The 15,360-nt window shown below is 42.7% G+C and overlaps 2 protein-coding genes across 5 annotated transcripts in view; one reads left to right on the top strand and one right to left on the bottom strand.

Moving 5' to 3' along the window:
• The window catches only part of tprg1l (tumor protein p63 regulated 1-like), a 325,294-nt gene that overhangs the window by 54,823 nt on the left and 255,111 nt on the right, over positions 1 to 15,360 (bottom strand). The window lies entirely within an intron of this gene.
• acot7 (acyl-CoA thioesterase 7) overlaps positions 1 to 15,360 on the top strand; it is a 69,232-nt gene that overhangs the window by 26,713 nt on the left and 27,159 nt on the right. For all 4 annotated transcript variants that reach the window (XM_023990911.2, XM_023990912.2, XM_023990913.2 and 1 more), the window contains 5 exons: positions 5,182 to 5,273; positions 5,378 to 5,492; positions 6,237 to 6,251; positions 6,440 to 6,526; positions 13,286 to 13,402. In XM_023990911.2, the coding sequence (XP_023846679.1) occupies positions 5,182 to 5,273; positions 5,378 to 5,492; positions 6,237 to 6,251; positions 6,440 to 6,526; positions 13,286 to 13,402 (426 nt within the window). The remainder of the gene's footprint in view (positions 1 to 5,181; positions 5,274 to 5,377; positions 5,493 to 6,236; positions 6,252 to 6,439; positions 6,527 to 13,285; positions 13,403 to 15,360) is intronic.

Below are 15,360 nucleotides of genomic sequence, written 5' to 3' on the forward strand. Positions count from 1 at the left end.
TAAATACATGTAATTTTGTCTTTGAAACATTTTTTTTTTTATACTGTAGAGTTCTATTCATTCCTATGGCGGACTGCTCCTACTGGGGAGTGCCAATATGGTCGACCGGTGGCTTCAAAGCCTCTCAATGGTCAATACATAGCGACAATAATCCAGGGTTTATATACATCATTGTTCTATTTATTTTTATTTTACCTTTATTTAAGTAGGCAAGTCAGTTAAGAACAAATTCTTATTTTCAATGACGGCCTAGGAACAATGGGTTAACTGCCTTGTTCAGGGGCAGAACGACAGATTTGTACCTTGTCAGCTCAGGGATTCGAACTTGCAAACTTTCGGTTACTCTGTCTTAAACAGCCTAACGCCTCGATCACACCGGTAGCGTCATTGCGCAAAATGGTACGCAGCATCAACAAAAGTTCAACATTCACCTTCTGCTACCATTTCTGTCAAACCGTCTACGCATACAGTTTGACGCATAGTTAGATAACATATGCAACACACAGAACACACTGCAACTGCCTCTGCAATGCAATGCTGCAAGGCAAACGTAGCATTCCGTTGGAAATGAATGTACTTCTGGTGTACCATAACACAATGACGCTGTCGGTGTGTTCAAGGAGTAAGGAACACAATGGTGACAGAGGATATTATTGTGACACAGAACAAAAATATAAATGCAATATGCAACAATTTCAAAGATTTTACTGAGTTACAGTTCATATAAGGAAATCGGTCAATTGAAATAAATTCACATGACTGGGAATACAGATATGCATCTGTTGGTCACAGATACCTTTAAAAAAAGGGTAGGGGTGTAGATCAGAAAACTAGTCCGTATATGGTGTGACTATTATTTGCCTCATACAGCGCGACACATTTCCTTCGCATAACGTTGATCAGGCATGTTGATTGTGGCCTGTGAATGTTGTCCCACTCCTCTTCAAGGCTTGTGCAAAGTTGTTGGATATTGTGGGAAGTGGAACACGTTGTCGTACACATGGATCCAGAGCATCCCAAACATACAATTGGTGACGTGTGAGGTGAGTATGCAGGCCATGGAAGAACTGGGACATTTTCAGCTTCCAGGAATTGTGTACAGATCCTTGTGACATGGGGCTGTGCATTATCATGCTGAAACATGAGCAGTGGTGGAAAAAGTACCCTATTGGCATACATAAAAGTAAAGATACCTTAATAGAAAATGACTCAAGTAAAAGTGAAAGTTGCCCAGTACAATCCTACTTGAGTAAAAGTATTTGGTTTTAAATCTACTTAAGTATCAAAAGTAAATGTAATTGCTAAAATATACTTAAGTATCAAAAGTAGAAGTAAAAGTATAAATAATTTCTAATTCATTATATTAATCAAACCATACGGCACAATGTTCTTGTTTTAATTTATGGATAGCCAGGGGCACGCGCCAACACTCAGACATCATTTATAAATTAAGCAAGTGTTTAGTTAGTTCGCCAGATCAGAGGCAGTAAGGATGATCAGGGCAGTTATGTGGATAAGTGTGTGAATTAGACCATTTTCCTGTCCTGCTAAGCATTCAAAATGTAACGAGTACTTTTGGGTGTCAGGGAAAATGTATAGAGTAAAAAGTACATCCATTTTCTTTAGGAATGTAGTGAAGTAAAAGTAAAAGTTGTCAAACAAATAAATAGTAAAGTAAAGTACAGATACCCCCAAAAAACTACTAAGTAGTACTTTCAAGTATTTTTACACCACTGAACATGAGGTGATGGTGGGGGATGAATGGCACGACAATGGGCCTCAGGATCTGGTCATGGTATCTCTATGCATGCAAAATGCCATTGATAAAATGCAATTGTGTTCATTGTCTGTAGCTTATGCCTGCCCATACCATAACCCCACCACCACCATGGGGCACACGACGCCATACATGCTGTCTGCCATCTGCCCGGTACAGTTGAAACCGGGATTTATCCTTGAAGAGCACACTTCTCCAGCGTGCCAGTGGCCATCGAAGGTGAGCATTTGCCCACTGAAGTCTGTTACGACGCCAAACTGTAGTCAGGTTAAGACCCTGATGAGGACGACGAGCACGCAGATGAGCTTCCCTGAGACGGTTTCTGACAGTTTGTGCAGAAATTCTTCGTTTGTGCAAACCCACAGTTTCATCAGCTATCCAGGTGGCTGGTTGGTATCAGACGATCCTCCAGATGAAGAAACCGGATGTGGAGGTCCTGGGCTGGTGTGGTTACACAGATAAATAGTAAAGTAAAGTACAGATACCCAAAAAGTAGTATTAAGTATTAGTAAGTATTTTTACACCACTGAACATGAGGTGATGGTGGGGGATGAATGGCACGACAATGGGCCTCAGGATCTGGTCATGGTATCTCTATGCATTCAAAATGCCATCAATAAAATGCAATTGTGTTCATTGTCTGTAGCTTATGCCTGCCCATACCATAACCCCACCACCACCATTTGGGTGTCAGGGAAAATCTATGGTTGTGAGGACGATTGGACGTACTGCCAAATTCTCTAAAATAACGTTGGTGGTGGCTTATGATAGAGAAATTAACATTAAATTCTCTGGCAACAGCTCTGGTGGACATTCCTGCAGTCAGCATGCCAATTGCATACTCCCTCAAAACTTGAGACATCTGAGGCATTGGGTTGTGTGACAAAACTGCACATTTTAGAGTGGCCTTTTATTTTCCCCAGCACAAGGTGCACCTGTGTAATGATCATGCTCTTTAATTAGCTTTTTGATATGCCACACCTGCCAGGTGGATGGATTATCGTGGCAAATGAGAAATGCTCACTACCAGGGATGTAAACAAATTTGTGCACAACATTTGATAGAGAAATACGCTCTTTGTGCGTATGGAAAATTTCAGGGATCTTTTATTTCAGCTCGTGAAGCATGGGACCTTTACATGTTGCGTTTATATTTTTGTTCAGTATATAAGATGATGGGAATTAGTAGAACATAATTTGTTTCAGTGTGATGTGGTGCACAATGTGCAGCACAGTTCATATCTATGCTGTCTATATCTAGACAGATCACATGAACAGTCCTAGATATGACATCGTTATGCAATTGGGAGGTCGTCATCACAACAGTCTGGGTGATAATAATGAAGCCTCCCTGTATGTCAATGTACTACTGCTTCTGCTAAGAGGTCCTGGTTTTTATGGCACAGGTGTGCACTTGCCCCTGATAACGCAGCAAGGATAATGATCAACTTTATGGGTAAAGCGCTTTTCAAACATTACTCTCAAAGTGCTACATATAAAGGTAATCAATCATAATGTTAATAATCCAAAAGACATTCTGCTCTTCTGTTGCACTCTGCATATGAGTTCCCTGATCGGATTGAATACCGACCTGAGTTAATTAGGTTGCATGGCCAGGAGCGATGTGATATGAAGAGTGGGATTTCTTGATCTTTGCATACCTCACCTACAATTTCCTCTGTGCATCCGTTGTGTACAACAAAAAGTCAACCCCCTCACACACACACACACACACACAAAACACACTCGCAGTTAGTTAGCGAAGAACTGAAAATACCTCGTCAAGAAGGAGCTGATATCGCCATGACAACGCCACAGCCTGACGACGGGAAGCGGTGCAATTTGATACCTGAATATTTTTGTGTTGAGACACTTGAGAGATCGACGCACTTAACTTTCTCATTCATTTCTCGCTGGTTTAATTTCAACCAATGGGATTTGGGGACCCTGGCTGTGCAGGTCAAATAGGGTTTGGTCATATTTGGGATGTAACAAGGGATGAAACAAGGTTTCTGCAGAGTCTCAGATTTCCTCTGTTCGTGTTTTGAAAGAATACAAGTGTTGTCTCACTTTCAGCAAATGCCACATTTGTTTACTCTGCAAAAATACCAGGAAAGGGAAGGAAACTGACATTCAGCCAAAGAATTTACAAAGGTTGCTGTAGTGGGCCTCTCGAGTGGCGCAGCGCTCTAAGGCACTGCATCGCAGTGCTGCGGCGTCACTACAGCCTGGGTTTCAATCCCAGGCTGTGTCTCAACTCCCATAGGGCAGTGCACAATTGGCCAAGCGTCGTCTGTGTTAGGGGAGGGTTTGGCCGGGGGGGGCTTTACTTGGCTCATCGTGCTCTAGCGACTCCTCGTGGCAGGCCGGGCACGTGCAGGCTGACTTCAGTGGTCAGTTGAACCGTGTGTTCTCCGACACATTGGTGCAGCTGGCGGATGTTAAGAAGCGCTGCTTGGCGGGTCATGCTTCGGAGGTAGCATGACTCGACCTTTGCCTCTCCTGAGCCCGTTGGGGAGTTGCACGGATGAGACAAAATTGTAATCATGAAATTGGGGAGAAGAAGGGGGTAAAAATTACACCCCCAAAAAGTTTGCTGTAGTGCTAGCCTTTACTAGCAGTCAAACACTGAATTCATAGATGTCATATCATTTGAAGGAGTCTCTCTGTCACGCCCTGACCTTAGTTATTTATGTTTTCTTTATTATTTTGGTTAGGTCAGGGTGTGACGAGGGTGGGTATGCTTGTTTTGTATTGTCTAGGGTTTTTGTATGTCTAGGGGTGTTTGTAAGTCTAGGCATATGTATGTCTATGGTGGCCTGAATTGGTTCCCAATCAGAGCCAGCTGTTTATCATTGTCTCTGATTGGGGATCATATTTAGGTTGCCATTTCCCTTTTGGTTTTGTGGGTTCTTATTCTATGTTTAGTTGCCTGTCTGCACTAGCCATATTAGCTTCACGGTTCGTTTTGTTATTTTGTTCGTTTTGTTCAGTGTTCGTTCTATAATTAAAGAACAATGTACACTTATCACGCTGTGCCTTGGTCTCCTCCTTACGATGGCCGTGACACTCTCGTTATTTCTATCATATCCCTATATGTTTGTTGCGGCATGTCCTTGCTATTTTTAAAAGTGGACTCAACAATATGACATCCTCACACACAGCGGGGTGACTTCCTGCTTACAGATATCAACATTGACAAACAAATCACTAACAGTTCCTTCCAAAAGGAGGGCGCTAATTGAAAAGAGGCAATAGGCTGTCTTGGTAGATTTTAGTCTTATTGTTGATATTGTGTTTGATAATGTCAAATTGCTGATTGTACCTTTCACTCGCTGCAGATGTTTGAAGAACTGGGAGGGCATGAAATGCTATGTCATAGTAAACTCATGTTCACTTTCACAGGGGCTACGAAGATGACCAACCGGGCTGCGCTCTGGTATGTCCCCTTCTCTCTGGAAAACGTGAACAATGTCACAGAGGTGCCTCCCATCAAGGTAGGTCAATGCACAGAGAAGGAGGAAGTTGACCCTAGACACTGACCTATGGTTAGTTTAGCATTTCCCTCACATGATGGTTACCGTGCGTGTGTCCCTTCTAGTATGCCAGCCCGGGGCAGGAGGAGGAGGGGAAGAAGCGCTACGAAGCTCAGAAGATGGAAAGACTAGAGACGAAGGAGAGGAACGGAGAGCTGCTCATGCCTGTGTCTGCCCCAGGTAAACACCACTTACCCCTATTGCTGACCTCTGACCTCTAGGACTTATGGGATTTATCTCCTCCATACGATCTAAACCCTAAGGTTTGGATAGAGGGCACATTTGCCATAATGGCAAAGATAGAATTAGATAGAGGGCACACACCCTGTGTCTAAATTGGAGCAGTAGCATAGATATCACCCATTAGAAGAAAGTCTGTTTAGCCTAGGGGTTAAGAGCTTTGGGTTAGTAAAAAGGGACACATGTAAAGGTTGCTGGTTTGAATCACCAAGCCCACTAGGTGAAAATCTGTGGATGTGTCCTTGAGCAAGGCCCTAATTGCGCCTGTAAGTTGCTCTGGATAAGAGCATCTGCTCAATGACAAAAATGTAAGATTGCTCTGTTTGAGAACCATGTTTGAATTCCCCCTAGTTGTAAACTAAATGAATGTAAAAGTGTGATGGCTCAGTTGGTTTGGCCATGGTGCTTCTGCCTCTCGTCACAAAGTAGTTACTAGTTGTATTTGATGTAGGCACCAGAAAGTATACATTTCATCACATAAATCACTCTTGCTCTAGTAAATAAGTAAAGATCAGTTGAAGTGCCAGCTTAAACCGAAGTAGTACAAAGTATGGTATAATTTCAATAGTGTGTGTATTACTGGTGAATAGCTGATCTGACAGTAAAATAGTGGGTAAAATAGCATGTTGTTTTTCTTTCTCCATTTAATTTTGATTTTCCTGGTTCGTTTGACCTGCTGCACAGACAGAACAACAAAAGGTATGTCTGTATGGATTTTCAAAAGACTGCATGCATGTCAGCACAGAGATATTGGGACGGATGGATGGAATTGTTCCATTCTTGAACGCTTCGCAAAGTATTCCTGGTTATTTTAGTAATACTGAGGCCATTTAACTGTCTCAATACTGATATTTCAACCTTTTTCTTTCTGTGCGTGTGCGTTGCAGAGCCCTATACGGTCGGCTTTAGCCAGTCCAGTCTGATCCATCTGGTGGGGCCTTCAGACTGCACGCTGCATGGCTTCGTACATGGAGGTGAGTAAATCCGCTCAATCACTAGTGTGTGTGTCATTCAACAGAGTTTTAAAGGGTTTGTAAATTCCGGATAGAGAGTAAGGAAGGGAGAGACAGAGGCAGCAGCATCCAGCCAGGATGTCTTATGTAATCACGACAGTGCTAGCATCCTCAGCAGCGTTCTCTGCATAGCGTCCTTAATGAGCCACTCCATGTGAGCGAGGAGGGAAGCATGAAAAGGGCACAAACTGCATTCTAAATGGACGCCGCCGCTTGTTCCTCATTTGCCTCTTAATTGGACACATTCCTCAGTGGGTCCAAATTAAAAAGTCAGACATTTCACATCAGCCTCTTAACTGTGTCCCCCCCCCCCCCCCCCCCCCCCCCCCCTCTGCTCTCTCTCTCTCTCTCTCTCTCTCTCTCTCTCTCTCTCTCTCTCTCTCTCTTCTCTCTGCTGTTATCTATCCTTTCCCCTCTTCCCATGTCTCTTTCTCTCTCCTCCTTTCTGTTTATTTCTTCGTTCCCTCTGTAGCGATCAATGCAAATGAATACGGAAATGTAATATTGTCGCACAACAACAACATTGACCTGACACATTATCACTGTGTCACGTTGACTATCAGTTAGACCTTTTCAAATCTGCTGCTGCTTAAAGAGATTGAAACTTCAAAGGACTGCAAGTGAATGCAGGCTGTTTTTTTTGTTGCTCAGTATCTGTAAAATCTGATATTCAACACCATCTCCGGCCATCTGTAGAAGGTAAACACAGAACTTTTCCCGTGCGCTGATCTGTATCTCTCTCCGATGGCCATTCTTGTGGTAATGAGCACATCACAGATGAGGAGCAACAAGGTTCCCAGGCCACCAGTTATCGATCGCTCATCATACACAGCTAAAGTCATCGTGGGCCATTTTACCCCTCTCTCGCTCTCCCTCCCTCCCTCTTTTCATATAATGAAGGTTTTCTCTTTCATCGTATCTCTGGCAGGATTTCCATGCTAGACGGGGATGGTCCTATGGAGTGTTGTTGGGAATACCAATAAGCTTGTCTGCAGGGTTTAATAGTACAGTGGTTGAAGCCGCTGCCTGATGCAGGGTTTTAAAGTTAGTACATGTGCTGGGAAAGCCTTGGAATGCAGTGTGTGTGTGTGTGTGTGTGTGTGTGCGCATGTGTTTTTGTCTGAAGAATCTTGTTGCTTTCTGAACAAAATAAACCATTAAAAACATAGTTTAAATTAACTATCTAAAAAAAAAAGATATGATTTTGATTGCGCAGCATCTTTAATGACTGATTTCTAATGACTCAGGAGATGAGTCCAGGGCAGATGAATCACCATTGATTTCAGTGAAAGTGAATAGATGGATGGGGAGCACAAGGCTCTCAGGCAGTGAGAGGGGGGCCTAAGGGGTCCATCCATGACAGAGTGGAGTCTGGACTTCAGAAGTCCTTCAAACTAGGCCAGCCCAGGGAGCCGTGACTGTCTATTCCTCACAGCCAAACTGGATGTCACAGCCACAGTTTACATGGTCAAGGACAAGTGCCTCATCAAAAGGTTTTTCTGAGTAGGCGGACACTGCCCCTAGACCTAGATGCTGATCTTAGATCAGCTAATGGATTAAGTTAAGAATTGGGTAGGGGAAGCTGATCCTTTGCTTAAGAACAACTTCCATCTGCAGTCCATAGCCTGGACTCCCCACACTAGTGCTGCTGAATTCCCTTTCTCTGTTTCGCCAAAGTGTGTATCCATTCACTCCCAACCTCAGAGGTTTAAAAGAGATGGACTGGTGTAAATAAGGTGAACATTTCCTCTCTAGCCCATGCTCAGACCAATCCAATGCTTTCAAATCCTTGAGGGCTAACTCAGCTGGTGTGAGAGGAAAGAAAGAGGATATCTCTCCCTGGCAACCATCATTCATTCTGTTTCTCTCTCTCTGTCTCTCTCTCTCTCTCTCTCTCTCTCTCTCTCTCTCTCTCTCTCTCTCTCTCTCTCACTAGCTCTCTCCTTGTGTTAGGAAGCTTTACACGTGTTTCCATGGAAACAGCTGTTGACTGCCACAGGCTTTGAGATCATGGCAGTCTGATTAAACAATAGACAAATGAATGGAAAAAAAACATGGGTGATTCGAAGGTTTTGTTTAATTTCAGAATTGTTTGGCATATTGTAGCATTCATCAATCAGATGTAGTCCTGCTGTCTAACGGGGCCATGGTGTGTGTGTGTATATATATTTGTGTGGGTGTGTGTGCTTATCAATCAATCAATTCAATTCTGCTTCAATTCAAGCTGATACAGAAACTAACAAAACACATTGACCTGACTCATCACCAACATGACGGGTGCACACACACACACACAAACTGTCATTTACTGTAAGTGTTAATCAACTTAACACCAGCCTTGGCTTGTCTTGAGTGCTAGAGTCAGTCTGTCTGTTATAAAAGTGTCTCTTAAATGTTCAGAATGTAAATAAACAATAATATCTATGTATTTATTTGTTGGTCAAATCACTGTTGGTGATCACTGTTGATCAAAACACATATATCCAAGCCTTGTTTGTCCCTCCTTTTTGCTCTCCATATCCCCCTGAAACTTTGAAGCCATTTCTAGTATCGTGACACTGTTTCCTGCCAGCCCTTGATCAGCCGAAGCAATTTTTATGGTAACCATGACAGCGCCCACTTGCTATTTGTAGAATACAGCACCCACTTGTTATCTGTGCCCAGTGGGAAGTTGTTTATGCAGGAAACAGCTGCAAACTCTAAAACAGCGGACAAATATACATAAAATATGTAGCTTTTCAGGACCTCGGGAGCTACTTGCGAAAACATTAACGGGACCTGTTTCTATGGTAACACCTCATTAGGAGGCAGGTTGAGCCATTTGATTATAGCACTCGCTGCGGAGAGAATGAGAAACACAGAAAGAGAGAGAGAAAGAGTGAGAGATTTTATTTACCCCCGTCCGTAGGGGAGTGCTGTGTTTATAACTAAGCATCCTGGGGAGGCCATGAGTGTGGGCATGGCTGATGGGAGACGAGCGAGCACCTTGGCGCTGCCCAGATCTCCCTTTGTTATCCTAAAGCCTGGGTTTCAACTCAGAGAATGCTATTCTGTTCTTCTGAAATAAACTACATTTTCTTCATATCATGCTTCTTTAGACCTATCTAAAATAAATTATGGATTTATGGTGAAGGTGCAGGCTATATGGATTTATTAGACTTTTTAAAATGTAGATGTTCCAAAGGTCTATATCAGTGGCTTGTAGGCTATGTGTGGAAGCCAGGAGATGCTAAATGTGTTTGTTAATTAACGGTCAATTACCGTGAGACCGACAGTTATTTGCTTGACAATCACCGGCTGACGAAATTTTGTGACCTCCACAGCCCTAGTCGGAGGTCAATCCAAAGAGAGGCCAGTCGTATCTCAACAAGCTCCGTCCCCCTTCTCGTCTATTGCCATATTTTGAAATATACAGTCGAGACACTGACCTCTTACGCATTCCCTCTCTTGAGCAAGGCAGTTAACCCCCAACAACAACTGCTTCCCGGGCGCCGATGACGTGGACGTCGATTAAGGCAGCCCCTGCACCTCTCTGATTCAAAGGGGTTGGGTTAAATGCGGAAGACATATTTCGGTTGAATGCATTCAGTTGTACAACTGACTAGGTACCCCCCTTTCCTTTCCCTTTTCATTGTAGATGGGTTTTCTCTCCATTTGAAAGATATTTCCTGTCTGGTGGGCTGTGGAGGAGGTATAAACTCATGATGTGTCTCCAGGCGCAGGGCTTTTTCAAGCTAAACGATGGGAGGTGCTAGTGTTATGCATTAGTGTTTACATAACATAGTGTTATCCATAAGTATTAGTGATACCATAATATGGTGTTATCCATTAGCATTATTGATAACTTAATATAGTGTTATCCATTAGCATTAGTGATAACATAACATAGTGTTAGGCATTAGTGATAAGATAACATAGTGTTAGGCATTAGTGATAACATAACATAGTGTTAGGCATTAGTGATAACATAACATAGTGTTAGGCATTAGGGATAACATAACATAGTGTTAGCGATGTGAGAGAACAATAACATAGTGGTAGGCATTAGGGATAAACATAACATAGTGTTAGGCAATTAGTGGATAACATAACATATAGTGTTAGGCATTAGGAGATAAACATTAACATAGTGTTAGCATTAGGGATAACATAACATAGTGTTAGGCATTAGGGATAACATAACATAGTGTTAGGCATTAGTGATAACATAACATAGTGTTAGGCATTAGTGATAACATAACATAGTGTTAGGCATTAGCATTAGTGATAACATAACATAGTGTTCGCTATTAGCATTAGTGATAACATAACATTGTGTTAGACATTAGATATATTTCGGCATAGGAAGAAATACCAGGGAATAACAAACACCATGACATAAAACTCTTGACTCCAACAGATTTGACTTCGCCATTTTGAATTCCTTGATAACCCTGTCATTTCCAGGACTGTAACGTTCTAATAAACGTTGATTAAAGGCAGAGAGGGACTTCATTGCCTAAAGCCAAAGGTACCAATACATGTAGGAAAATAAACCGTGCGTATTTTGAGAGAAAAACACTTAAGTTTGTTCTTGTTTACATCCAGTTCTGTTTACATTCAGTTCTGATTAATGGCTCGCTAGGAAGTGGTAGCAGTGAGCAGCAGCAGCAGCAGGGCGGCTGCATGCACAGACACGACTTCCGACAGCTCCTGAATATATGCAAGTGGCATTTCCCTAGACCCAGGGGAAATTCAATCCGAGGTGAGATCCCATCAATTTTCACGTGGGGCTGAGAGGGGGAAAAAACAATGCAGTGTCTCATGATGCTTCATCACACACACGGTCATTGAAAATGAGCCTACACCGATGGATAATAACTTCCCCTGTCCACACACTGAGAGCACGCTGGCTGCTGTCACCTTTTTAGATACACAACCACATCAAATGGGAGAAACAAGGGAAAAAAGGAAACCGGGCAGGGACTTTTTTTTTTCAGAGGGCAGCTTCCTGCTGTCTTCCATTGTGAAGATGAGGGAGGTGAGAACGTAAAGGATGTGATTGCCTCTCCTGTAAATGGCCTTCCACATACTGTCTATTTTTACGACATGTATTGAGGCCCCTTCTTGGTCAGGTCTCCATTGATAAAGATGTCCTTCCTCAATGGGACTTCCTGGTTCAATAAAGGTTAAATATAAATGAAAAAATGTGTTACTTTCACACCTGTATGCCATCAAACCTATTCCAGAGCCATAGCACTGGTCTAGTATACACTTTGGAGGTAGCCGTGTTGCCTATAGGCTCAACCCTTGCAAGATTATACTTTTTTTACTGTTCCAAAACGACCATTAAGCCCCATTCATGACTATCTACAGTATGTCTGCTCAACGTGCAACCTCTTGCAGGCAAGTTAAAGCACACTGCAGCACACCAGCAGGCTGCAACCTAATAAAATTAGTTCTCTCAGCTTTAACATACCCATATGAACAGCTGCATGAAACACTTTTCAGACCTCAAAGTTGTAGCATAGATCATAGTGAGCCAAAACGTATCTTTGTATTTTTGATGAACTTATAGCTCTCTTTGATCTCCAGCACCTGCTCAAAGCCACTGGATGTGTGTATGTTTCTATCTTATGGCTACTATCCTAGAACCCCATGCTTACGTTTCCTCAGCAAGAGAAGCATTGATAGTGACAGGCATTCATGTCTGGTACTGTATTACATAAGCAATCTCAAATGTGGCTTTGCATCTTTCCCAGCACTGAAGATGCTACCAGCATAATGACTACATTTGGCCTCGTCTAAATGTCTGGTACTTCGCAGAGGAAATGAGCTGTGCCGTCTCACTTCTCATGTAGAACCAGGCTACGTAATAAATTCTGATTGCAAGAAACAATCTTGAAGTTCTGATCGTTGTAATTAGGTCTTCATCAGAACTATGTGTGTGTGTGCATGTGCATAGGTGTTTGTAGGTACGTGTGTCTAGGTCTGTGCATCAGTAGGCGTGAATAGGCCATTTGTTGTCATAGAGCTCTCTGGCACAGGGGGAACGTATCAAGAGTTCTGCAGAGTTTTCTATCTTCCTGTCAGCGCTGACACCTCTGGTCGGCATCAATCTCTGGCTGTGGCCATGAAGGGCATGATTGGACAGTCTGCCAGCCCTCATACATCACATCCTGTCTCCACACAGGAAATCCATCCCCCTTCCCCTTATCTCGGTGCACTCTCAGCCGACAGCAATCTGGCATCATCAGCAATGGATGTACAGTACAACCCCTCCTAACTCTCTATTTTGCTGTAAATCTCTCTCTCTCTTTCGCTCTATCTCTTTCTCACTTTCTCTCTCGCTCTCTCTGTCTATGCAACAGAGATTCGCACCACTGATTTTGAGGCTCCAAATCGATATCAGAGATCATGCGTTTGATTAGAATGGACTGAAACAAATGCAGTTGTTCCATTTTCTTACTAGGCCCAATGCCAGTCTTCCATTTTGACATTCCTAGTGCCTCCTCTTCATGAGCTAACTGTCAATACATTGTGAAAAAGGGGGAAAAAAGTGATTTAAATGGTCTGAAAAATAGACTGCAAAGTAGGTCATGTTCTCATGGCACTGAAACTGATCAATGCCGTATATGAAAGACAGAATACTTTTATTGATATACTGTGGGGGAAATTATATTAGAGGAAAGATTTGATTTAATGACAACATAGGAGTCACATGCTATCTGGTCTCCCCAGGTGTGACAATGAAACTGATGGACGAGGTGGCCGGAATCGTGGCAGCCCGACACTGCAAGACCAACATAGTCACCGCCTCTGTGGATGCCATCAACTTCCATCGCAAGATCATGCAAGGTAAGGAAATGGTAAACGGACTGTTATCCGTACGGGTGTCCCTCAGATCTTAGTCCTTGGTCCCCTCCAATTTACTACAAGCAATGTAGAACAAAATGTGTCAATACTAAATAATATACAGTACATACTGCATAATTACAGGTAATTCACTTGATTGGAGATTTACTTACAGCTTTATATTAAATATATTTTATTTATTCACATGTTTATTAGCATGACTGCTGTGGTGCAACGGTACAGTACGTCCCAGCTACTTTCATGGCGCTCCTTCTAGTGTAGGCTAACCTGCTAACTGATGATTAACAGCTTCAGAACACACCATTACCTGAGAATGTGTCAAATTCAACTGCCTTCATTTTTCAACCTTCGACAAACAGCATGTTGCATGTGGATTAGCTAACCTGTGTCACATTTTAGTTTATCAATACACCGTGCACCGTATCTGTAAAAAACATGCTATTTTACCTTATTTCCCATGTACATTATTCCTGGCTAGGCTAATATTGCTTATTGCTCTAGTGAGAGGATATAAATCATTGATGACAATCCATTAATTCCTGTTCCCTTACCGGGATGTCAATACAGTGAATAATTTATTCTCTGCTTGAGCCATAATACTCTCAGATTAGCAAATGCAATAGGAGCCTTCACATAGAATGTTGATGTACTGTTGATCTTGGGTGAAGGCCATTATCAATTCAACCCGGCAGAGGGACACATTCATTTCTGAAAAATTGATATTCTATCTGCATAATTTGAGTGAGAAACTGCCAATCTGTGACACTGTTGACCCATATGCCATGTCACAGTCTTGGCTCAACAGCAATTACCCATCTGAAACTCCAGACCTGCCTTAGTCTATCTGTGTGATGTGAACTTGACAGAGATTTTACAATTTGTGAATCTTTTATTAACAGTGTTTAACTTGAAACCTATAAAACCCTCGTCAGTGTTATCATTCCAGGGTTTATTTGGTTGTTTAGTTGTACAGGCTCATGCTTTTAGAGATGGGTTTTGTTCTCAAAAAAAGTTTCTTCATCATGTATCTCATGGAAGCCATGTTACTTGATGAGGTGCATTTGATGAGGAGCGGCAGGTAGCCTAGTGGTTAGAGCGTTGGGTAACCGCAAGGTTGCTGGATCGAATCCCCGAGCTGACAAGGTAAAAATCTGTCATTCTACCCCTGAACAAGGAAGTTCACCCACTGTTCCCTGGTAGGCTGTCATTGTAAATAAGAATTTGTTCTTAACTGACTTGCCTAGTAAAATAAATAAAGATTTCATGGATGGAAGGAGCTGACAGTTGGTTATGTGGTAAGTACTAGCCCTTAGAAGCTAAGCAATTGTCTGAATTTCTTGCTATGATTTGGAAAACCGTAGCCGTTAGAGGCTGAGCAATGAGCAAGTTGTTGTGTTATGACATGATCCAGATACACAGTGCTGTATTTATTCTAGTAATGCCAGTGTTATGGTTGTCATCAAGCACGGTGTTCCCATCCCACGATGTAGGGATCAGTTGGAGACCGCCATAGAGGTATGTGGTCTGTTAGCATTAAGAGAGTGTAGTCGAAATGGTGCCTCTGCATCTCATCCATCAAGAGACCCACTTAGACCTCTCTTAGACAAAAACGCAATCAATACTGTCACTGACTCAGCTGCCTTCGCAGCATCCCGCGTAAACCAATGTGTTCGGACCGTGTGATCACTGTTGAATACACGCACCGGTGAATACACGCACAGGATGCAACCGTTTGTCTTTTTAGAGAACATTTACAATACGGGAGAGTCAAGCAGGATGCTAGCGCATCAGGAATATGTCGTGGTTCAACCCACACAAGGTAGGGGGGTGTTTCCGCTTATCGGCGATGGAAAAAGACTGTATAAACCGGCATGCTTTGAACGCGGCAGCTTTCAGCTGATTGGTCTATGAGTTGTGGGTGGTCCCACCAATGTCTAACA

This window comes from Salvelinus sp. IW2-2015, linkage group LG7 (genome assembly GCF_002910315.2).
Source record: "Salvelinus sp. IW2-2015 linkage group LG7, ASM291031v2, whole genome shotgun sequence".
NCBI lineage: Eukaryota > Metazoa > Chordata > Actinopteri > Salmoniformes > Salmonidae > Salvelinus > Salvelinus sp. IW2-2015.